This window comes from Bufo bufo, chromosome 3 (assembly GCF_905171765.1).
Source record: "Bufo bufo chromosome 3, aBufBuf1.1, whole genome shotgun sequence".
NCBI classification, from domain to species: domain Eukaryota; kingdom Metazoa; phylum Chordata; class Amphibia; order Anura; family Bufonidae; genus Bufo; species Bufo bufo.
In genome coordinates, this window is record NC_053391.1 from 72,099,865 (window position 1) to 72,126,522 (window position 26,658).

A 26,658-nucleotide genomic window follows, 5' to 3' on the forward strand; every position below is an offset into this window, starting at 1 on the left:
TTAGAAGTTATTATTTCAGAAGACTTAAAGGTAGGCAGACAATGTCATAGAGCAGCAGGAAATGCTAGCAGAATGCTTGGGTGTATAGGGAGAGGCATTACCAGTAGAAAGAGGGAGGTGCTCATGCCGCTCTACAGAGCACTAGTGAGACCTAATTTGGAGTATTGTGCGCAGTACTGGAGACCATATCTCCAGAAGGATATTAATACTTTGGAGAGAGTTCAGAGCTACTAAACTAGTACATGGATTGCAGGATAAAACTTACCAGGAAAGATTAAAAAGGACCTTAAGGCCTCATGCACACGACCGTATTTTTTTGCGGTCCGCAAAAACGGGTTCCGTTTTGCCGTGATCCGTGACCGTTTTTTCGTCCGTGGGTCTTCCTTGATTTTTGGAGGATCCTGGCCGTGCGGAGCCAAACGGATCCGTCCTGAATTACAATGCAAGTCAATGGGGACGGATCCGTTTGACGTTGACACAATATGGTGCAATTTCAAACGGATCCGTCCCCATTGACTTTCAATGTAAAGTCAGGAGTTAATATACCATAGAGTTTTCTCAAATCCGATGGTATACTTTCAATGTAAAGTCAGGAGTTAATATACCATAGAGTTTTCTCCAATCCGATGGTATATTTTAACTTGAAGCGTCCCCATCACCATGGGAACGCCTCTATGTTAGAATATACCGTCGGATTTGAGTTACATCGTGAAACTCAAATCCGACAGTATATTCTAACACAGAGGCGTTCCCATGGTGATGGGGACGCTTCAGGTTAGAATATACTAAAAGAACTGTGTACATGACTGCCCTGCCCCCTGCTGCCTTGCAGGTGCTGCCAGGCAGCAGCCCCCCCCCCCCTGTAGTTAACACATTGGTGGCCAGTGTGGCCGACCCCCCCACCCTCCCTCCCCTGTAGTTAACTCATTGGTGGCCAGTGGGCCCCCCCCCTCCCCTGTAGTTAACTCATTGTTGGCCAGTGCGGCCGGCCCCCCTCCCTCCCCTGTAGTTAACTCGTTGGTGGCCAGTGGGCCCCCTCCCTCCCCTGTAGTTAACTCGTTGGTGGCCAGTGGGCCCCCTCCCTCCCCTGTAGTTAACTCGTTGGTGGCCAGTGGGCCCCCCCCCCCTCCCTCCCTCCCCTGTAGTTAACTCGTTGGTGGCCAGTGGGCCTTCTCCCCTCCCTCCCCCTCCTAATTAAAATCTCACCCCTATCATTGGTGGCAGCGGAGTGTACCGATCAGAGTCCCAGTTTAATCGCTGGGGCTCCGATCGGTAACCATGGCAACCAGGATGCTACTGCAGTCCCGGTTGCCATGGTTACTTAGCAATTTGTAGAACCATTATACTTACCTGCGAGCTGCGATCTCTGCGTCCGGCCGGGAGCTCCTCCTACTGGTAAGTGGCCAGGGGCTATTCATAGTATTTAGTATATTGGGCTGACTAGGTGGGCCAAATGGTTCTTATCTGCCGACACATTCTATGTAATCTGTTATCTGCCTCAGGATGTCCTGCACATATCACTGAGCTGTTAGTGTCCTTCGTATCACTAGAAGGGGTGACCGACTTATCGTATGTGATGGCTCCCCAAATCATCACACCAGTATTTGGAGCCGTGTGTCACTTCACAGCAAAGGCAGGATTGAAGCGATCACCACAAGGTGGTATTGTTAAAGTATTCAAATCATCTTAAATCCAGCGCTTGTACTACTTACTACTAACTTCTTGGCAGTCAGGAGGCCGGGCGGGCACTCGCAGCATAACTCACTATGTCATTCACCTGCGCGCCTGCTTCATTCATAAAGTGGGCGGAGCAGGCACGTGCTGTAGTGAGCTACGCTGCGAGCACCTGCCCGCCCGGCCTTCCAACTGCAAAGAAGTTAGTAGTAAGTAGTACAGCGCTGGATTTAAGATGATTTGAATACTTTAACAATACCACCTTGTGGTGAGCGCTTCAATCCTGCCTTTGCTGTGAAGTGACACACGGCTCCAAATACTGGTGTGATGATTTGGGGAGCCATCACATACGATAAGTCGTTCACCCCTTCTAGTGATACGAAGGACACTAAGAGCTCAGTGATATGTGCAGGACATCCTGAGGCAGATAACAGATTACATAGAATATGTCGGCAGATAAGAACCATTTGGCCCATCTAGTCTGCCCAATATACTGAATACTATGAATAGCCCTTGGCCCTATCATGTGGGTAAATATTTTTTTTCTCCACTGTATTTACTGAGGAAAATAAACGGTCAGATGAAACGCAGAATGTAAAAGTAAATTCCCCATTAAAAGTGCCCTGTCTATTAAAATATACAAATCGCCAGGACCAGATGGCATAAACCCCTGTATCCTAAAATAATTAAGTAATGTCATAGGAAGACCCTTATTTCTGATATTTAAGGACTCTATACTGACAGCGAGTGTTCCACAGAATTGGCGCATAGCAAATGTGGTGCCAATATTCAAAAAGGGTCCAAAAACAGAGCCCGAAAACGTTAGGCCGATAGGTTAACTGTTTGAAGATTTTCTAAGAGATCCCATCTTGGAGTACCTCAATGAAAATAAGCAAATAACGCCATATCAGCAAGGCTTCATGTGGGATCGGTCATGCCAAACTAATTTAATAAGTATCTATGAGGAGGTAAGTTCTAGACATGATGGCGGCAAATCAATGGATGTCGTATATCTGGACTTCTCCAAAGCATTTGACACTGTACCACATAAAAGGTTAGTATATAAAATGAGAATGCTCGGACTGGGAGAAAATGTCTGTATGTGGGTAAGTAACTGGCTCAGTAATAGAAAGCAGAGGGTGGTTATTAATGGTACACACTAAGATTGGGTCACTGTCACTAGTGGGGTAACTTAGGGGTCAGTATTGGGCCCTATTCTCTTCAATATATTTATTAATGATCTTGTAGAAAGCTTGCACAGTAAAATATACATTTTTGCAGATGACACTAAACTGTGTAAAGTAATTAACAGGACAGTATACTGCTACAGATGGATCTGGATATATTGGAGGCTTGGGCAGAGAAGTGGAAGATGAGATTTAACACTGACAAATGTAAGGTTATGCACATGGGAAGGAATAATACAAGTCATCCGTACATATTAAATCGTAAAACACTGGGTAACACTGACATGGAAAGGACCTAGGAATTTTTGTGAACAGCAAACTAAGCTGTAGAAACCGGTGTCAGGCAGCTGCTGCCAAGGCCAATAAAGTAATGGGTTGCATCAAAAAGGGCATAGATGCCCGTAATGAGAACATAGTCCTACCACTTTACAAATCGCTAGTCAGACCACACATGGAGCACTGTGTACAGTTCTGGGCTCCTGTGAACAAGGCAGACATAGCCGAGCTGGAGAAGGTTTAGAGGAGGGCAACAAAAGTAATAACTAGAATGGGGCGACTACAGTACCCTGACAGATTATCAACATTAGGGTTATTCACTTTAGAAAAAAGATGACTGAGGGGAGATCTAATAACTATGTATAAATATATCAGGGGTCAGTACAGAGATCTATCCCATCATCTATTTATCCCCAGGACTGTGACGAGGGGACATCCTCTGCGTCTGGAGGAAAGAAGGTTTGTACACAAACATAGAAGAGGATTCTTTACGGTAAGAGCAGTGAGACTATGGAACTCTCTGCCTGAGGAGGTGGTGATGGTGAGTTCACTAAAAGAGTTCAGGAAGGGCTTGGATGAATTTCTGGAGTGTAATAATATTACAGGCTATAGCTACTAGAGAGTGGTCATTAATACAGGGAGTTATTCTGATTGGAGTCGGGAAGGAATGTTTTTCCCCATAAGTGGGGAAAATTGGCTTCTACCTCATAGGGTTGTTTTTTTTTGCCTTCCTCTGGATCAACTTGCAGGATAACAGGCCGAACTGGATGGACAGATGTCTTTTTTCGGCCTTATAAAGTATGTTACTCCATCTGGAACCAAGGAGGAAAGAAAATGGTGTGGAGCAGTGTCTTGCCCCTGGCCAGGAAAGAAAGGTTATCCAAGGGGTGTGTGTGTGTGTGTGTGTGCATGTGTGTAAAATACACCAAAAAAAATTTTTTATATATATATATATATATATATATATATATATATATATATATAAATAAAAGTGTCACCCAAGCACACTTCATAAAAAAAAAAAACTGTTCAGGAAGTTCACACATGGCACTTATGTCCCTCTGCACATATCTTCACAAAATGAAGAACACTAAAGAGGCACAAAATCTTCTTTAAAAGGGTTGTATCACTTCAGCAAATGGCATTTATCATGTAGTTAATACAAGGCAATTACTAAATGTATTGGATTGTCCATATTGTCTCTTTTGTTAGCTTGATTAAATTTTTCATCACATTATACACTGCTCGTTTCTAGGGGTCACGACCACCCTGTAACCCAACGCCGTGGTCGTGCTTGCACACTATAGGAAAAGGAGCCTGCCTGTTTGATGGTCTGGACCTCGTATCTGCACTGCAGAGGTGGCCATAACCCCTGGATACGAGCAGTGTATAATGTGATGGAAAAATGAATCTAGCCAGCAACGGAGGCAATAGGGACAATCACAATACATTAGTAAGTGCCTTGTATCAACTTTCTCTACATGATAAATGCCATCTGCTGAAGTGAGACAACCCCTTAAAAAAGCCAACACCATGAAGTGACATTACTGCATTGTGATTGGAAACAGTCTTCAGTGGGTGAATTGCGGAGGATTTTCTTACTATATTCCACAATTCTAACCTTAAAACCCACATACGGTACTTTTGTAGAGCGCTTAATATTCTATGCTGCCATCTTTCCACTTAACTATGATTCAATGATGAATATTTATAAGTTACAAAAAGATAAAAATGAATGAAGAGGGAGGAAAAAAATAACATGATGATAAACATAAAATTATTCTAGAACCAACGAGAGGTAATAGGCATAACTCCCTGCAGTAGATACAGGCGAGAATATTCAACGTAAAAAAATAATAATAATAAAAAATAAAAAAACGTGTATAATCCAAGTTAATTTAAAACTAGCTATGTTTCATTAGAATGTAAATAGCATTGCAGGCTGCTGTCTAAAAATAAAGCCCGGCTTAATATTTTAACGTTAATGACCTTCATGTAAATGATTCAAAGGTCGCTTGGCGATGTCCTAAGGAGCCCAAACGGTAGCATTTTTCTGTTTTAATAAGATGAAAACGAGGAAGATGCAAATCCAAATCCAATTTGACTTGTGAATATTAACTATGCCCATCTGCATGTCCTGAACCTCACGTGCACTTTTGATATTTACAAGGTAGATCATGAAAGGCGGCAGAAGTAATTGATTGTTTTGTACTATACCTTACGCGCGGCCGTGGCTTCTATTCTGTAAATACATTTCAAACACACTGCACTTATATCTTTAATCATTACACATTCCTTATCACATGCAATTTCCTGAAGGAAGCTCTTGAAAAGAACAGGCATAAAAGCCTATTTTTTTTTTTTGCATCACTCTGCGTAAAAGAAACACCTCATGAAAATATGAGGAAAAAAAAATAAAAAACTCCTTTTATTTTTCCCCTTGCTGCATTTGTCGCATAGTTAATACTCCTATTTTGCGATAGGACATGAAGGAAAGCTGAAGAGACAAGGGATAACGGTAAAAGTAATAAATCCACAGAAGTTAGAACAAATCCTTCTTCAGAAAAAACTTTAATGTCTGTAAAGAGATCTTCCTTCAAACGGAGGGGAAATGATTAATATCAGTAAACGAATAACCTTCAGGTTAATAAGAGCAAAGGAAGAAAACTCCATTTTTTTTCTCCTGACTTTTGAACGTTCTGTCATTATGTTCCTGGTGAAGTGTGAACGAATTGTAATTATTCTCAGGGTGTTGATTTCAGCTTGTTTTAATTAAACGTATATATGAATAGATAAAAGAGTGTATATATGCAACTGTAAAAAAATAAAATAAAATAAAAATATATATATATATATAAATACTATAATCTTTGCAGCTATTTGTCTGGCCAGATTAGGGCTGCAGTAAACGATTATTTTAGAAATTGAGTATTCTATCGATTAATCGAGTGATATAATAAGAAAACATGAATTAATAGGACTGTTTTCCTTTATAAAAAACTCATCAGACCCCTGCCATCAGTCCCCAACACCCATCCCCCCCCTGTGCGATCAGCCCAAGTGCATCAGTTCCCGCCAGTGCCATCAGTTCCGTTCCCCCAGTGCTTTCAGCTCTTCCTCACCCCAGTGCCACTAGCTGCTACCCCAGTGCCACCAGCTGCTACCCCAGTGAGACCAGCTGCCACCAGCTTGCCCCCCAGTGTCATCAACTGCACCCAGTGCCACTATCTTGCCACCAGCTTGCCTCCCAGTGCCACCAACTGCCCCCCAGTGCCACCACCTTGCCCCTCAGTGCCACCAGCTTGCGCCCCAACTGCCCTACAGTGCAACCAACTGCCCCCCAGTGCCACCAGCTGGCGCCACCAACTGCCCCCCAGTGCCACTAACTGCCTCCAACTGGAGGTCTCAATAACCAAATGTTTTATTGTTGTCAGAGTTAAATAAAATAAATAAATACTCTCACTTTTTCACCGCTGCTTCTTCCAAAGCTGCGCTCCGGTCTTCCCCGATGCTGAAATCATTTTACTGGCTGCTGCGGTGACATTCCGCGCACACAGATTTCACAGCTGAGGCAAGTGGCTGCACGGTGGCCTGTGTGCATGATACACCACCACTACAGCCAGGGAAGGATCGAGGAAGGGAGAAAAAAGGTAAGTATGGTTTCTTTTTTGTCTGAGTTTTTATTAAACTCGGACAACCTCTAAAGTCATTTTTTCTTTCTTTCTGTTGATCTAACTATATAAAATCTTATTTATTTTTTGGTGGGGGAGGGGGAAGTTGAAAGATTATTTTTTTTCAACTGCACCCGTTTGGGCTACATCTAACCTATTTATTAACTTTTTTTTTTTGCTAAAATAAAAATGAATTAGGCTTCGTTCACATCACCGTTCTGGCTTTCCGTTCTCCTGCTCCGTCTAGGAGCAGGACAACGCAAAGGACGGATAAGGCACATAACTGACGCCAAACGGAGCCCTTTGGACCCCATACATTATAATGGGGTCCGTTATGTTTCCGCTCAGAAGATGATTTTTAAGCGGAGACAAAACTCCTGCATGCAGGACTTTTGTCTCCGCTTAAAAATCATCTTCTGAGCGGAAACATAACGGACCCCATTATAATGTATGGGGTCCAAAGGGCTCCGTTTGACTCAGTTTGGCGTCAGTTATGTGCCTTATCCGTCCTTTCCGTTGTCCTGCTCCTAGACGGAGCAGGAGAACGGAAAGCCAGAACGGTGATGTGAACGAAGCCTAAATCATGTTTCAAATGAAAAAATATTATTTTTCGTTGTCTTTTAGTTGTTGTTTAGTTGTAATTGGTGCCAAAACTAGGCGCGGGTCAAAAACACAGAACAGGCGCAGATCTTTCCCTTATACCTCATCTCTGTGTAGGCTTCACTACAGGTTTTGGGTCACAATAACTGATGTAAATAACTGATCAAATAATTGAAGTGTGAACTCAGCCTTCGCCTTTCACGGCTGAGATCAGAGTAATCATAGTAAGTGCAGGTTGTGCATTGCCGTTTCCATAACTCCCATTGCAGTGAATGGGACCTATACAAACGACATAGCACAGCGAGTTACACCATTTCTGGCTCTGTAGCTCCCAGTCACTGCTATGGGAATTACGGAAACAGTGGTGCGCAGCTGTTCAATAATTTCTGGCTAGTTTCACATCTGTGGCTGTTCTCTGGATCCGTCATTGTTGGATACAGCCGTCGGCCCTCCAGACCCCATTGACTATAATGGGATCCGGCAGATATCTGCCCACTAGCCTGTAAATATGCCGGGAATCAGTCCGACAAAAACCTCTGCATGCAATGGTTTTTGTCCGTCCGATTCCCGGCATTCTATACCGGAACAACCTGTCAGAGAGGACAGCCGCAGATGTGAAACTAGCCTTACTAAGGGTGTAACCCTTTATTCACAAGATCCCTGGTGATCTAGTGCACTGACCACCCTAGGTGCTCCCAGGATAATGCAAACACCTCAATGATTGTCAAAACATCAATATGTAAATTGTTAAAAATTTAATTTTGTGAAGATTCTTTTTGGCACAGTGAGGTCACTGAACTTCGACACTTGCAAGGTCCTCTGGCTTCGGTTGGGGTTCCTCTTTTGAAGAGGGCTTGCAAGACAAATGCATATGAGGGCTTCAGTGCACCAAGGGGAGGGGCATAGCCCTTCGGTGCACCAAGGGGAGGGGCATAGCCCTTCAGTGCACCAAGGGGAGGGGCATAGCCCTTCAGTGCACCAAGGGGAGGGGCATAGCCCTTCAGTGCACCAAGGGGAGGGGCATAGCCCTTCAGTGCACCAAGGGGAGGGGCATAGCCCTTCAGTGCACCTTAGCTGTCTCTGTGCACTGAAGCCACCATTTGCATAAAAAAATAAAAATAGTATTTTGTTCTTGGGAATTCCCCAATCAATTTTTCCCCAAGAAAGAGGTAATTTCAATAAGCAGGCTCAATGCTATCAGGTAGTATGATTGGTTTAATAGGGTTGATCCTGCTTGTGGGTCCAAATTTAAGGCATAAAAACATTCAAATCATATAATTTTCCAGGTTCTAAGGAAAAGTGGAGTAAATTAACAAAAGAACCTATTCTCATTTAAAAAAAAAAATCTGCTGTCACACCCCTGCTGGTCTTCATTTACCTTGCTGTAGAAATAAGATGACCACCCCAGCCAACCACTAGTGTCAGTGGTGTACAGCTCAAAGCTGCTGAGGCCATTGCCTGGCTGCAGGGGCCATGAGGGTAGGTGGGCACATCATCAGTGCGGCAAGATAAACAAAGATCAATGGGGATTTATCAGGAGAGTATAGGTTCTCTAGTTATTTCCTTTATTTAGTAATTTTTCTTCCAATCTCGGAAAATACCTTTAAGGCCAAGACATAAAACAATGTTTACTTTCCCTCTGAAAACTAAAAGGTCTAAATTCCCCGAGGCTGAAGGGACCTAGAATAGAATAGCAGCGGAAGACTGAATGTATCAGTCAACATGAGCCTATAAGGAGTATTTCAGTCCATAAAATGTCTTTCAGGAGGAAATGACACGAGGTGAACATTTATTGCTTTAAAAATGGAACATATATTGATCAGTAGACAATGTGAGGAAGCAGCAGGCACAAACCGTTCTTCCTTCAACTTACCAAGGTCCTTTATCTTTGGTAGCACGTTGTATGTGAAATTTTTATAGGATGCTACTTTTCCTTCTGGTGATGCAATTCCAACATGAGATTCATAAATGCGGATGCTGTTGGACTTCCTTGGCCGCTCATATTTACGCTTAAAAAAATAAATATATTATTGTAATATAACCCCCAAAATAAAGGAAATCACACAAATATATATTTTAATTATTGGTATATTTATTTAAAGGGAATGTGTCATCAGGAAATGAAAAACACATTTTTAGGTTAAGCATATTTTAAAATGTCTCGTAATTTTAAAATTTCTACCTGGTCCCTATCCATTTTTATATTTATAGTTTTCAAACTGACCACTAGGCTTAAAATATGTTAAGGCTATGTTCACATCAGCATTTTAGAATCTATTAGATTGTCCTGGGAGATGAACAGCCTTGCCAGAGTTCACCGTATTGAGGCTAGCCGAATAATGCCAGGAACCCTGTATTCCCATCGACTACAATGGGAACCATCGGGGATCCGGACACTTTTAAACATAATGCAGGCTTTCAGTCAGAAAAAAAAGTGATGCACATCTCAGGGCGCCCTCCACCACTTTCGGGGCTCCATTTAGGAGATAGGTGCGGGTCCCACCACTGGAACCTATAAGGCAATGGGGGCATATCCTAGCCATATGCCCCTATTGTCTCAGATGAGAAAGCCCCTTTAACATAAAAAATACAACAGGTCATTTTCTGATGACATATTCCCTTTAAAGGGATGTCTCATCATAGATTCCACAAATATGGGAAAAACCCTAGAGGTCAGCCGATTTTGTTTGGAGGAGCCATGGACAGCCAGAAACTGCCCCTGTGTCACCAATAGTATCACATGGTAGCCATGAATACAAAAGGGTCAAGTCAAATAAAATGAGAGCTGCTGCTGGTTAGCAACTATCTGCCCTAAAAAGGAGTATGGACAGGTGTTGCCCTCACTGGACAACTGCTTTAAAGGGGTTATTTACCCCTAGGGGCCATTTCTACAGACCCCCCCAGCATGGCCGGAACCGCGGTGGTAATCATATCTACCTGATCCCCACCGCTGGCTTCCGGCTCCGTCGCTGCCCCACCGGCTCTGCTCGCGTCAACATATTGTTTGACGTGGAGTCACGTGACGGCTCCAATCAATGCCAGTCATTGGTTGCAGAGGACACATGACCTGCGTCAAAACAGATGTTGACGCAGGGACAACTGGAACTGGGGCTGTACAAAGGGTACCGTATGCAGGGGTAAAAAACTTTAAGGATCATATATCCATATCACCGATGTGTGCCCCCTGGTTATATCATGTTTGGCAGCGATAATTGAATACAAATATTTCTTAGGTTTCACTAAAACCTCAAAGTTTAGTACAGACGTGCAAAGAAGCAGCCACTTACTGGTGACAAATATACAGTAGTATCGAAGTAATGTTTACATAAAAATAGAAGAACTTACTGTATAAGACTCAGCTGGTTCCCAGTGAACCCAGTCATACACCACACTTTTCTCTTCCTGCAAAACGTACTTTGCCCACGGGGAAATACGGTAGATCACTTCTCCAGACTTGGTTTTGATGGCTACCTTTAAAAAAAAAAAAAGAAGGCAAATATCAGATAGTAATTAATAACTGATGCAACATAAAAAAAATTCATGTTGTTTCAGTCAGGATTTGATATTTTTTTTAAAAAACGGAGACCACAAATAAATCTGACCGCCTTCACTTTTATTCAATATGGTCCTCTGTACGACAATGGCTTCAGTACAACTTCAGAGGATGCACTTATGGCATATATTTATGTTGAGGACAAATCCGTTGCAAAATCTGAATGTCGTACTGTACCTGAGAATCTTGATTTGCCATGGACTTGGTACAGATTCCAACGCTTGCAGTGCAAAAGGTGAAATCTGCAGCAAGTCCACAAGGAAAAAAAAAAAAAAAAAAGTCTGCCATGTTACAGAAAGCGGAACAAGAGGAGCGGCGCCGGAAGCTTGGACCGGGGGAAGGATATTCCATGTGGGGTGCCCGGCACATGGGGGGACATTTTATACTCTTGGAGAACCCCCTTTAACAGCCTTCTATGGGCTCACATTATACCTTTATGTGCCTTTGAGGCAAACAAACGTTTTTTTCTGATGGGTTTCATGGAAATCCATTCGGGAAAAAAAAAAAAGATTATTGCAGACAGCTTTCTAGCATGTTCTAGAGAAGTATAGGGTACGTGACACACACACTATACACAGCAGTAGTAAGTGACTTTAACCACCTCAGCCCCCAGTGCTTAAACACCCTGAAAGACCAGGCCACTTTTTACACTTCTGACCTACACTACTTTCACCGTTTATTGCTCGGTCATGCAACTTACCACCCAAATTAATTTTACCTCCTTTTCTTCTCACTAATAGAGCTTTCATTTGGTGGTATTTCATTGCTGCTGACATTTTTACTTTTTTTGTTATTAATCGAAATTTAACGATTTTTTTGCAAAAAAATGACATTTTTCACTTTCAGTTGTAAAATTTTGCAAAAAAAACGAGATCCATATATAAATTTTGCTCTAAATTTATTGTTCTACATGTCTTTGATAAAAAAAAAAATGTTTGGGTAAAAAAAAAAATGGTTTGGGTAAAAGTTATAGCGTTTACAAACTATGGTACAAAAATGTGAATTTCTGCTTTTTGAAGCAGATCTGACTTTCTGAGCACCTGTCATGTTTCCTGAGGTTCTACAATGGCCAGACAGTACAAACACCCCACAAATGACCCCATTTCGGAAAGTACACACCCTAAGGTATTCGCTGATGGGCATAGTGAGTTCATAGAACTTTTTATTTTTTGTCACAAGTTAGTGGAAAATTATGATTTTTTTTTTTTTTTCTTTTCTTACAAAGTCTCATATTCCACTAACTTGTGACAAAAAATAAAAACTTCTATGAACTCACTATGCCCATCACGAAATACCTTGGGGTCTCTTCTTTCCAAAATGGGGTCACTTGTGGGGTGGTTATACTGCCCTGGCATTCTAGGGGCCCAAATGTGTGGTAAGGAGTTTGAAATCAAATTCTGTAAAAAATGACCTGTGAAATCCGAAAGGTGCTCTTTGGAATATGGGCCCCTTTGCCCACCTAGGCTGCAAAAAAGTGTCACACATCTGGTATCTCCGTACTCAGGAGAAGGTGGGAATGTGTTTTGGGGTGTCATTTTATATATACCCATGCTGGGTGAGAGAAATATCTTGGTCAAATGCCAACTTTGTATAAAAAAATGGGAAAAGTTGTCTTTTGCCAAGATATTTCTCTCACCCAGCATGGGTATATGTAAAATAAGACCCCAAAACACATTCCCCAACTTCTCCTGAGTACGGAGATACCAGATGTGTGACACTTTTTTGCAGCCTAGGTGGGCAAAGGGGCCCATATTCCAAAGAGCACCTTTCGGATTTCACAGGTCATTTTTTACAGAATTTGATTTCAAACTCCTTACCACACATTTGGGCCCCTAGAATGCCAGGGCAGTATAACTACCCCACAAGTGACCCCATTTTGGAAAGAAGACACCCCAAGGTATTCCGTGAGGGGCATGGCAAGTTCCTAGAGATTTTTATTTTTTGTCACAAGTTAGTGGAAAATGATGATTATTTTTTTTTTTCATACAAAGTCTCATATTCCACTAACTTGTGACAAAAAATAAAAACTTCCATGAACTCACTATGCCCATCAGCGAATACCTTGGGGTCTCTTCTTTCCAAAATGGGGTCACTTGTGGGGTAGTTATACTGCCCTGGCATTCTAGGGGCCCAAATGTGTGGTAAGGAGTTTGAAATCAAATTCTGTAAAAAATGACCTGTGAAATCCGAAAGGTGCTCTTTGGAATATGGGCCCCTTTGCCCACCTAGGCTGCAAAAAAGTGTCACACATCTGGTATCTCCGTACTCAGGAGAAGTTGAGGAATGTGTTTTGGGGTGTCTTTTTACATATACCCATGCTGGGTGAGATAAATATCTTGGTCAAATGCCAACTTTGTATAAAAAAATGGGAAAAGTTGTCTTTTGCCAAGATATTTCTCTCACCCAGCATGGGTATATGTAAAATGACACCCCAAAACACATTCCCCAACTTCTCCTGAGTACGGAGATACCAGATGTGTGACACTTTATTGCAGCCTAGGTGGGCAAAGGGGCCCATATTCCAAAGAGCACCTTTCGGATTTCACAGGTCATTTTTTACAGAATTTGATTTCAAACTCCTTACCACACATTTGGGCCCCTAGAATGCCAGGGCAGTATAACTACCCCACAAGTGACCCCATTTTGGAAAGAAGACACCCCAAGGTATTCGCTGATGGGCATAGTGAGTTTATGGAAGTTTTTATTTTTTGTCACAAGTTAGTGGAATATGAGACTTTGTATGAAAAAAAAAAAAAACAGCATTTTCCACTAACTTGTGACAAAAAATAAAAAATTCTAGGAACTCGCCATGCCCCTCACGGAATACCTTGGGGTGTCTTCTTTCCAAAATGGGGTCACTTGTGGGGTAGTTATACTGCCCTGGCATTTTCCAGGGGCCCTAATGTGTGGTAAGTAGGTAAATGACCTGTGAAATCCTAAAGGTGCTCTTTGGAATATGGGCCCCTTTGCCCACCTAGGCTGCAAAAAAGTGTCACACATGTGGTATCGCCGTATTCAGGAGAAGTTGGGGAATGTGTTTTGGGGTGTCATTTTACATATACCCTTGCTGGGTGAGAGAAATATCTTGACAAAAGACAACTTTTCCCATTTTTTTATACAAAGTTGGCATTTGACCAAGATATTTCTCTCACCCAGCATGGGTATATGTAAAATGACACCCCAAAACACATTCCCCAACTTCTTCTGAGTACGGCGATACCAGATGTGTGACACTTTTTTGCAGCCTAGATGCGCAAAGGTGCCCAAATTCCTTTTAGGAGGGCATTTTTAGACATTTGGATACCATACTTCTTCTCACGCTTTGGGGCCCCTAGAATGCCAGGGCAGTATAAATACCCCACATGTGACCCCATTTTGGAAAGAAGACACCCCAAGGTATTCAATGAGGGGCATGGCGAGTTCATAGAATTTTTTTTTTTTTGGCACAAGTTAGCGGAAATTGATATTTTTAATTTTTTTCTCACAAAGTCTCCCGTTCCGCTAACTTGGGACAAAAATTTCAATCTTTCATGGACTCAATATGCCCCTCACGGAATACCTGGGGGTGTCTTCTTTCCGAAATGGGGTCACATGTGGGGTATTTATACTGCCCTGGCATTCTAGGGGCCCTAAAGCGTGAGAAGAAGTCTGGAATATAAATGTCTAAAAAATTTTACGCATTTGGATTCCGTGAGGGGTATGGTGAGTTCATGTGAGATTTTATTTTTTGACACAAGTTAGTGGAATATGAGACTTTGTAAGAAAAAAAATAAATAATTCCGCTAACTTGGGCCAAAAAAATGTCTGAATGGAGCCTTACAGAGGGGTGATCAATGACAGGGGGGGTGATCAATGACAGGGGGGGTGATCAATGACAGGGGGGTGATCAGGGAGTCTATATGGGGTGATAACCACAGTCATTGATCATGCCCCTGTAAGGCTTCATTCAGACGTCCGGATGCGTTTTGCGGATCCGATCCATCTATCAGTGCATCCGTAAAAATCATGCGGACATCTGAATGGAGCTTTACAGGGGGGTAATCAATGACAGGGGGGTGATCAGGGAGTCTATATGGGGTGATAACCACAGTCATTGATCACGCCCGTGTAAGGCTTCATTCAGACGTCCGGATGCGTTTTGCGGATCCGATCCATCTATCAGTGGATCCGTAAAAATCATGCGGACGTCTGAATGGAGCTTTACAGGGGGTTGATCAATGACAGGGGTGTAATCAATGACAGGGGGGTGATCAGGGAGTCTATATGGGGTGATCACCACAGTCATTGATCATGCCCCTGTAAGGCTTCATTCAGACGTCCGGATGCGTTTTGCGGATCCGATCCATCTATCAGTGGATCCGTAAAAATCATGCGGACGTCTGAATGGAGCTTTACAGGGGGGTGATCAATGACAGGGGGGTGATCAATGACAGGGGGGTAATCAATGACAGGGGGGTAATCAATGACAGGGGGGTGATCAGGGAGTCTATATGGGGTGATAAGGGGTGATCAGGGGCTAATAAGGGGTTAATAAGTGACGGGGGGGGGGGGGGTGTAGTGTAGTGTAGTGGTGCTTGGTGCTACTTTACTGAGCTACCTGTGTCCTCTGGTGGTCGATCCAAACAAAGGGGACCACCAGAGGACCAGGTAGCAGGTATATTAGACGCTGTTATCAAAACAGCGTCTAATATACCTGTTAGGGGTTAAAAAAAACACATCTCCAGCCTGCCAGCGAACGATCGCCGCTGGCAGGCTGGAGATCAACTCTCTTACCTTCCGTTCCTGTGAGCGCGCGCGCCTGTGTGCGCGCGTTCACAGGAAATCTCGCGTCTCGCGAGAGGATGCGCCGGCGCGTCCAGGAGGAATGAATCAACCACCTCCAGGACGCGTCTGTGCGTACAGCGGTCCGGAGGTGGTTAATGAGGACTAAAGAGCATCTGTCAGCAAGATCAACCCTATAAAACCAGGCATACATGCGGATAAAAACTGATCCTTATTAGGACCCTCCATGGCCCCATTACTGAGAAAACTGCATTTTTATTACAATGCTGCTCACGCCGCTCCGTTCTCCTGTTATAGCCTCCGGTATCTTCACATGTTAGGCTCCACCCAGGGGAACCTGCCGGGGCTCCTTCTCCCATGCTGTAGCGCTGGCCAATCGCAGCGCTCAGCTCATAGCCGGAGAGAAAAAAAAGCCTCTCAGGCTATGAGCTGAGCGCTGCGATTGGCCAGCGCTACAGCATGGGAGAATGAGACACCTAACTATGAAGATACCGGAGGCTATAACGGGAGAACGGAGAGGCGCCCAGGTATAACAGTAAGTGCAGGGAGATCCCTGGGCGCCGCTCTCCATGTCTGTATAGTTAGTTTAGATGTTTTATTCTAGTGAAAGGTCCTCTTTAACTATTGTTAGGGTGTTCTTTATCCTATAAGCTTCATTGCGCCGTTAGTAAACAAATTGTTGCTTTGCATTGCCAAAAAGCTTGACTTTTGTTTCATCTGTCCACAGAACATTTTCCCAGAAGGATTGTGGTTTGTCAAGGTACTCTTTGGCAAAGATCAGTGGTTCCTTTTTATGTCTTTTCTTCAGCAATGGTTTCTTCCTTGGCCTTCGCCCATAAAGCTCTGCTTGGTTTAATGTGTGGTGTATGGTACTTGTTGAAACCATGACCCCAGGTTGTTCTAGGTTGGCGTCTTTGGATGTTTGACGTGGTGTTTTTTTCTACCATTCGCACCAACCTTCGAAGACATCTCTTGTCAATTTTCCTCTTTTCTCCACATCCAGGGAGGTTCTTGACGGTTCCATTCTTGGCAAACTTCTTAATAATATTGCACACTGTTAAAACTAGGATACCGAGGTCTTTGGAGATGGCCTTATACCCTTTGGGAGACTTGTGTTTGCTAATAGCAGTTCTGATGTCTTCAGACAACTCCTTTGTCTTCACTGTTGTGACAAAGGAACAGGGCCTAAAATGTGGCTTTTTTAAACACTGAAGTTATCATTCATTGGCTAATTCATGTCACATGGGCACCAACAATTTGTGATTTACCACAGGAGAGTCAGTTTCCATACTAATTAAATGTAAAGGGGGCCAATACCAGTGGATTTAACATGAGTGCTCTATACAAAAAAGCTGTTCCACTTGATTCATTTTTTGCAGGCGATATTCCACATTATGTACTTAGACTTCATAGGTGCCAATAATGATGAGCAGGACTGTATATACAAATGACCTAACTGAAGCACCATTTTGTTACAACCCCTTCAGCTTCAGTCCCTCCCCCTTCTCCCTGGATTGACAGGGTTTGTCTTCTAGTGCCTGCTGCCTTCCTAGCACTAAGATAGTCAAGACCTGTATTCTCCTGCCTGCGCTGTATCTTTTGTTCTCGCCACTTACCTGTCATCTAGTGCCTACCCTGTATCTTCCGGTATTGGGAGACACAGTGCAGGCATAAGTTTGAACCTGCACTGCTTGGAACGCAGCAGAAGACACACTGAGCAAGCACCAAGACCAGAAGATACAGCACAGGCAGGAGAATACAAGCCTCGGCAGTAGGAGAGCAGTAGGCACTAGACTAGTCCTGTCAACCCAGAGGAAGCTGAAGGGGTATAACAAACTGGTGCTCTGAGGTCTCTGGCCTGCCCCTTGGTGCTCCAGTTAGGTAATTTGCATGTAAATAACAATGCAGTTTTCTCAGCAAGGGCTCATGCACACGGCCATTGTCTGTTTTGAGGTGTGCAAATTGTGGATCCGCAAAACATGGATACCGGCCGTGTGCATTCCGCATTTTGCGAAACGGAACATCCAGGCCATAACAGAACAGTCCTATCCTTGTCCATTATGTGGAGAAGAATAGGACAAGTTCTATATTTTTGCAGCTGCGCGGAACGGACATATGGATGCAGACAGCACACAGTGTCATGTCCGCATTTTGTGCGGCATTACTTAAGGGAATGGGTCCGCATCTGACCCTCAAAAAATATGTTCATGTGCATGAGCATTAAAGGTATTGTTTTTTTATCAGCATAATAAAACCTAGCCTCTATGCCTGGTTTTAATAGTGCTGTTCATGGTCACAGATGCTCTTTAAGGCACCCATACATATTAGTCAGCCGACAGTCTAATGTGTGCAGGAAGCTCCAGACTCTCCCCAAACATCATCTGATGGATCAGGAGAAGAATCAGGCGAAGTGAATATTTTTGCCTGAACCTTTTGTTTTCCCGGGAGATAAGCCACTGAAAGAGGTGTCTGGCAGAGGGTTTCCCTCCTCTCCCAATTGAATTCACACACACTTTTGTGTATGTGAATGAGGGAGTTGGGATAGGTGGCTGTCGTCCTTACTATAGTTAAGCCAACAGCTATTGAATGTGTAGGGCCACTGTTAGGCACTCTATGAACCAAAGCACAGGAAGGAAGAGGTAAGCCAAACTGATGGGATGAAAATGTTTGTTTTAAAGGCTTAACTTTAAAACGCCTGTTCAAAATTTTGACAAAAATCTTTTAAAAAATGTTGAGATTGTCAGTAACTCCCACAAATAATTTAGGGTGTATAGGGACATCCTACTTGTGTGTCACTTGGAGAACCAAGGATCTACATTTTAACTTAATTGAAAAGTTTATAAACAGCTCATCCCCTAGCACTGTCTAGAGGATGTGTACCCCACTCTACGTTTGAACCTATGGGTCCATTAAATGCTATAGATACATTGGGGCAATTTATTTTTATGACTGAATTTTACTCATTTTGGGCTAAAATCATTTTTTAATTTGTTCAACCATTTTTGAGATACAAAAGGTTACAAATCTGTCTGAAGAGTATCACTTCTCAGTCACGTCAGCTGATTGCTCATGTGAAACCTTATCTCTGATCTCCTGACCTCATAAACACTCAATTAAGCCATATTCTTATCAGTTTGATAAGAGTCTAGCTATAATGAGGTCAGGAAATCAGAGATAAGGCTTCATATATGCCATCAGCTGATGGGACCGAGTAGTGATACTCTGCAAACAGACTGATTTTTAAACTTTGTCTCTCACAACAGCAAAAAATTATTAATAAAGACCAACTGAAAAAAAATTTTTTTAGCCAAAATGAGTACAATGCAACCATAAAAAAGGTGTCCACAGTCATTAAAGCGGATTTAGTAATACACTGCTCAAAAAAATAAAGGGAACACTTAAACAACACAATGTAACTCCAAGTCAATCACACTTCTGTGAAATCAAACTGTCCACTTAGGAAGCAACACTGAGTGACAATCAATTTCACATGCTGTTGTGCAAATGGGATAGACAACAGGTGGAAATTATAGGCAATTAGCAAGACACCCCCAATAAAGGAGTGGTTCTGCACGTGGTAACCACAGACCACTTCTCAGTTCCTATGCTTCCTGGCTGATGTTTTGGTCACTTCTGAATGCTGGCGGTGCTTTTACTCTAGTGGTAGCATGAGACGGAGTCTACAACCCACACAAGTGGCTCAGGTAGTGCAGCCTATCCAGGATGGCACATCAATGCGAGCTGTGGCAAGAAGGTTTGCTGTGTCTGTCAGCGTAGTGTCCAGAGCATGGAGGCGCTACCAGGAGACAGGCCAGTACATCAGGAGACGTGGAGGAGGCCGTAGGAGGGCAACAACCCAGCAGCAGGACCGCTACCTCCGCCTTTGTGCAAGGAGGAACAGGAGGAGCACTGCCAGAGGCCTGCAAAATGACCTACAGCAGGCCACAAATGTGCATGTGTCTGGTCAAACGGTCAGAAACAGACTCCATGAGGGTGATATGAGGGCCCGACGTCCACAGGTGGGGGTTGTGCTTACAGCCCAACACCGTGCAGGACGTTTGGCATTTGCCAGAGAACACCAAGATTGGCAAATTCGCCACTGGCGCCCTGTGCTCTTCACAGATGAAAGCAGGTTCACACTGAGCACATGTGACAGACGTGACAGAGTCTGGAGACGCCGTGGAGAACGTTCTGCTGCCTGCAACATTCTCCAGCATGACCGGTTTGGCATTGGGTCAGTAATGGTGTGGGGTGGCATTTCTTTGGAGGGCCGCACAGCCCTCCATGTGCTCGCCAGAGGTAGCCTGACTGCCATTAGGTACCGAGATGAGATCCTCAGACCCCTTGTGAGACCATATGCTGGTGCGGTTGGCCCTGGGTTCCTCCTAATGCAAGACAATGCTAGACCTCATGTGGCTGAAGTGTGTCAGCAGTTCCTGCAAGACGAAGGCATTGATGCTATGGACTGGCCCGCCCGTTCCCCAGACCTGAATCCAATTGAGCACATCTGGGACATCATATCTCACTCTATCCACCAACGTCACGTTGCACCACAGACTGTCCAGGAGTTGGCAGATGCTTTAGTCCAGGTCTGGGAGGAGATCCCTCAGGAGACCGTCCGCCACCTCATCAGGAGCATGCACAGGCGTTGTAGGGAGGTCATACAGGCACGTGGAGGCCCCACACACTACTGAGCCTCATTTTGACTTGTTTTGAGGACATTACATCAAAGTTGGATCAGCCTGTAGTGTGTTTTTCCACTTTAATTTTGAGTGTGACTCCAAATCCAGACCTCCATGGGTTGAAAAATTTGATTTCCATTTTTCTTATTTTTGTGTGATTTTGTTGTCAGCACATTCAACTATGTAAAGAACAAAGTATTTCAGAAGAATATTTAATTAATTCAGATCTAGGATGTGTTATTTTTGTGTTCCCTTTATTTTTTTGAGCAGTGTATATATATGCTTAATATTATTTTCCAACTTAGAAAGATAAAAAAAAATAATAATATTTAAACTCATGAAAACACTGCTGCAGCCCTCCCTACTCACATTTAATTGTCACTATCAGAGTACACTGAATTTCAGAAAACGTTTCAAATGTCAGTCACTAATGAGAAGTTTTGGTTGGTGAGGGTACGGGTAAAGGATCACTGAAACGGGCAGAAGGCTCTGCTCAACTGATCACACGAGACATGAGCAGAGCAGTGTACTTTCTATAATGCTACTCCAAGAACAGGCGAGAACAGCTGTGCACAAGTACAATGAGCACAGCCCTTTGCTCCTTTATTTTAATGATTGGGAAGGGGGGGGGGGGGGGGAGATTCTGAGCCCCCAGACCATCACCAATGAAAACTTCAGATATGTTAACTTGATATGTCAGATTTTTGAAAACAAGAGGTACGCTTTAAGAATAAACATAATTTCAGGCGGCTACATGTCTTTTTAGTTTATAACAGTGTATTTTTGCCATTTCTAACAATACATTCCGGAATACACTTCCTCCAAAGTACATTCATTGTTTCCTTATGTCGACCGTGCCGTCTGCAAGTGAAGGTCGCCATATATCTGTAGAACTCAATGACAATCCATGTCGGTTCAAGGAGACTCGTAGCCTCGAGCTCCCTATAATCAAGTCTCCAGATTTAGTTTTAGTATTGCAGGATACAGTATGTAAAAAAGTTGCTTTAGATTTAAAGTGTGCCAGTCTATCTGCTGCCTCGAGCAGCCACTTTTATCAGTCTATCACTTTAGAACTGAAGATAAATGCACTGGTCAGTAGAGATTTATAGCTCTTAGCCCTTAGCCTCAAAAACAATTTCAAGGAATAATACAGCATTTTGGAATGCAAAAAAAAAAGGACGCGATTCAAGCTAAATCCTTGAATCTGAAAAGAATCTGATACAAGAGAAAAATAATGACATTCTGAAGAAAAGTTTTATTATGTTTTTTCACAAAGCAAGGTAAGGCGAATTACATTATGGCAATTCTGTCATTAAAACCTTAAAGAGATATTCCAGTATTTCAATAGGATAGGCCGTCAAAATCTGATCAACAGGGAACCAGCACTCCACCCCCCCCCCCCGCCGATCAGCTGTTCCCAAGTAGCCCTGGCACAGTGTAGTGAACGGAGCTACTTACTGCAATGCTGCTGCCACTGAAGTGAATGGGAGCAGTGCTGTGTATTTCCAGGGCCGGAGCTACATCCGAATAGCTGATCGGTGGGGTGCGGGGTGTCAGACTGAGGATAGGCCATCAATAGAAAAATCCCGGATTACCTCTTTAAAGGCACAGTTGACTGGTAGTTATTGGATGTAATCAATTTCATGGTAGATCATATCAGAAAATTGACCGTTTCTCCGTAAAGCCTGCATATCTAATTCCAGAGGTGTCCCGCTCATACAGCAATCTTCCTACCAAAGTTTACACCACAATATGACATGCACACATTAAAAGGCGTTGCCCAGGCTTTGTCATCAATATCAGATCGGCAGGGCTCCGAAACCCAGCACCCCTGCCAATCAGCTGTATGGGGGCGATGGCGCGCACAGTGTGTACGTGCTGTCTCCCTTCTCTCTTCCTGTCCGCTGCTGCTGTTCCACAAACATACAGCTGACAAGAAGAGAGACGGCATACAGCTGACACCCGGCACCCCAGACAACCCCTTTAAGACCCTTTTTCGCCTAACAAATCAAAACTTGGGGAGATAGGTAAGACAGGCAGATAATTGCCCCATGCAGCCTTGTATGTACTACCCACTGCACTAGTAAAGTGCCGTTCACAGCGGGTCTGCTGTGAATGAAACACATAAGTGTTGTACGCAAATAATTATACAACAAAACACTTGGATTTGAGGAAAATTACCGGTACAGAAAAAAAATGGGAAGTTACTAAGCAAAATGCACCAGAATGCTGGCTCCGTTTTTTGAGAAGTATCGAGAAAACGGATTGTGGTTAGAAAGATTCTTAAAGGGAACCGGTCATCGTGAAAATGCAAAATAATCTGGCAGTGATATGTTGTAGAGCAGAAGGAGCTGAGCAGATTGGTATATAGTTATAATGGAAAAATATCCAGTACAACGTATATTTTATTAATTTATATCCGTGCCCATCCTGGGCTTTGAAGTTAAGCAGGCGGTCCCTATAAGTGATTGACAGCTAGCTCTATTTACATAGTTATAGAGGGAAGGCTGTCAATCACTGATAGGACCGCCCCCTGGACTTCAAAGCTCAGATGAGCAGGAATATGAATGACTAAATTATGATTTAAACTGAATATTTTCCAATGACACTATAGATCAATCGGCTTGACTCCTCCTGCTCAATACCATGCTGACTTCAGCTAAGATACTATGTTCAATGGGACAGGTTACCTTTAAAATGCACCACATGTATAAACCCCTTCATGAACAGACCGACTTTCTTCTTCTTGTTTTCGTTTTTTTTCTCCCCACCTTCCAAGAGCCATAACATTTTTAACTTTTCCACTCACACAGCCACAGGAGCGCTTGTTTTTTTGAAGGACATGTTTTTATAATGGCACCATTTAATTTACTACATCTTGTATTGAACATGGGGAAACAATCTTTCAGGGTGAAAATAATGCAAGTAGGATTTTTTTCGAGTTATTTTTACAGTGTCCACTGCACACTAAAAAGGGAGGAGGTATGAGGAGGTAAGTTCTAGACATGACCACGGCAAATCAATGGATGTCGTATATCTGGACTTCTCCAAAGCATTTGACACTGTACTGCATAAAAGGTTAGTATATAAAATGAGAATGCTCGGACTGGGAGAAAATGTCTGTATGTGGGTAAGTAACTGGCTGAGGGATAGAAAACAGAGGGTGGTTATTAATGGTACACACTCAGATTGGGTCACGGTCACTAGTGGGGTACCTCAGGGGTCAGTATTGGGCTCTATTCTCTTCAATATATTTATTAATGATCTTGTAGAAGACTTGCATAGTAAAATAAAAGGATTCGCAGATGACACTAAACTGTGTAAAGTAATTAACACTGAAGAGGACAGTATATTACTACAGAGGGATCTGGATAGATTGGAGGCTTGGGCAGATAAGTTGAAGATGAGATATAACACTGACAAATGTGAGGTTATGCACATGGGAAGGAATAATGTAAGTCACCCGTACATACTAAATGGTAAAACACTGGGTAACACTGACATGGAAAAGGACTTAGGGTACTTTTACACTAGTGTTAAAGTTTGCCGGTATTGAGTTCCGTCACAGGGGCTCAATACCGGAAAAAAAACATTTCAGTTTTATCCTAATGCATTCTGAATGGAAAGCAATCCGTTCAGTATGCATCAGGATGTCTACTGTTCCGTCCCTTTTACGGTATTTGGCTGGAGAAAATACCGCAGCACGCTGCAGTATTTTCTCTGGCCAAAATTCCAGAACACTTGCCTGACTGCCGGATCCAACACTAGTTTCCATTGAAATGTATTAATGCCGCATCCAGTACAAAGTGTTCAGGAAATTGCCGCATTGACGGATCCGGCTTCACAGTCTGCGCATGCGCAGACCTTTAAAAATGTGAAAGAAAGAAATACCGGATCCATTTTTCCGGATGACACGGAGAGACGAGTCCGGTATTTCAATGCATTTGTCAGACGGATCCGGAAACAAATGATCTCTGTTTGCATGCAGATTTTCTGATCCGGCAGGCAGTCCGGGAACGGAACTGCCTGGCGGATTCTTCTAACACTAGTGTGAAAGTACCCTTAGGAGTTTTAATGGACAGCAAACTAAGCTGCAGAAACCAGTGTCAGGCAGCTGCTGCCAAGGCCAATAAGATAATGGGTTGCATCAAAAGGGGCATAGATGCCCGTGATGAGAACATAGTCCTACCACTTTACAAATCACTGGTCAGACCACACATGGAGTACTGTGTACAGTTCTGGGCTCCTGTGAACAAGGCAGACATAGCAGAGCTGGAGAGGACAACTAAAATAATAACTGGAATAGGTGGACTACAGGACCCAGAAAGATCAAAATTAGGGTTATTCACTTTAGAAAAAAGACCACTGAGGGGAGATCCAATTACGCTGTATAAATATATCAGGGGTCAGTACAGAGATCTCTCCCATCATCTATTTATCCCCAGGACTGTGACTGTGACGAGGGGACATCCTCTGCGTCTGGAGGAAAGAAGGTTTGTACACAAACATAGAAGAGGATTCTTTACGGTAAGAGCAGTGGGACTATGGAACTCTCTGCCTGAGGAGGTGGTGATGTTGAGTACAATAAAGGAATTCAAGAGGGGCCTGGACGTATTTCTGGAGTGTAATATTAAAGGCTATAGTTACTAGAGGGGTCGTTGATTTAGGGAGCTATTCTGATTAGAAAATTAGCTTCTATCTCGCAGAGTTTTTTGCCTTCCTCTGGATCAACGTGCAGGATAACAGGCTGAACTGGATGGACAGATGTCTTTTTTCAGCATTATAAACGATGTTAATATGTAAAGAGGACATGGAAACCCTACTCTGTAGACTATTACGATTACAGCAATACCAAATTTATAGTTTTATTACTTTTGAAAAAAATAAAAACCTTATTCTCACACCCATAATTTTTATGTCAGCAGAGATATGTTAGGGGTTATTTTTTTTTATTATTTAATTTTTAGGAACAAGCTCCAGTTTTTATTGTTACCATTATGGGATACATACAACTTTTTGATCACTTTTTAGTCATATTTTTTATACCAAAGACTGCGATACTATGCTACTGCAATCTATGGGAATTCTATGTTTTCCTGCCGCAGAAGATTACCATGGCACATCTGGGAGCCTTGACAAGGCCCCAGTCTGGCATGAAAATCAAATGGTACCCTGCAATTTTATCAAGGGAGTCAACTGAGGGCAAGAGGGACCCTCCCCCTTCTTCTGACTAATCGATCAGATGCCAGGATCGCTTTTTAACATGCCATCTTTAAAACCCACTGTACATGTACGGTGCAGATTGCAAAGAGGTTGAAGAAGGAAACATCTGTGCATTACCAAGAGCATCTCTGTGGAAAGGTTCAGCAAAGTTACAAAAAGGTTGCTTTTTTGGAGAGCCATTTTAAGACTGTTTCCTGACATTTTTTTTTTCCATCTCTTGGAATTTTTCTTTAAATCACAACATACTCCTCACGTAGCATTTTTTCATGCATTTTCCTATAAACTTATTTATAGGGAAAAATGTATGAAAAAGAACACAAGTAAAATGTGTGACAAAAAAAAATGACATTCCAAAAAATTGTGTAAAAAACAAAAATAAAAAATGTCATTGCTTTTTTTTTTTTTTTTCCAATGCAGAGAACAAAACACAATGTGGTGGCACCCTGCTCCAGGAAGGTGATTTCTAGAGTCTGTTAGATACAAATAAGTCTTTACAAACTTTTTTTTAAATTACTTCCATTTCGAAATTGCAAAACTATAAAGCAGAAGACATGTTGTTATGTTGTGTCATCGTTAATATTTGGAATGACTTTTCCCCCATGAAAACAGTGTACATAATTAGGAGAGCGCCGATGAGGAATACATCTCCAGGTTATAATGCAACAATTTGCCAGGATTGTATATGCACTTTGATTTCTAAAGAAAATGTAAAATAGTAGAGATAACTATTTTTTTTCCCCTGCAGGGTAAGCAAGTCATTATACTAAAATGCAATTTTGCCATACAGACATAAGCTATGTAGATACTTTTTGGAAGAGTTCAACTAATCAAGGTAGCGTACTGTGTAACAGGTGTAATTTGTTAGCGCTTAAAAGGATGCAGGTTAAGACCCAACATAAAATCTTCACAAGAAATCCAAAGGATTATAAAAAGCTCTGCAATTGTAAGAATAAGAACAGAATAAAAATCCAAATAATAATACTAGACTGTTTTCTCCAGAGTCAAACAGT

At 42.7% G+C, this 26,658-nt stretch overlaps 1 protein-coding gene across 3 annotated transcripts in view; it reads right to left on the reverse strand.

Annotated features, from left to right (window-relative positions):
- Positions 1–26,658, reverse strand: part of GBE1 (1,4-alpha-glucan branching enzyme 1) — a 235,480-nt gene that overhangs the window by 134,899 nt on the left and 73,923 nt on the right. For all 3 annotated transcript variants that reach the window (XM_040423242.1, XM_040423241.1, XM_040423243.1), the window contains exons 5-6: positions 10,754–10,879; positions 9,282–9,417 (exon numbers count right to left, since the gene is read on the reverse strand). In XM_040423242.1, coding sequence (XP_040279176.1) covers positions 9,282–9,417; positions 10,754–10,879 — 262 coding nt within the window. The remainder of the gene's footprint in view (positions 1–9,281; positions 9,418–10,753; positions 10,880–26,658) is intronic.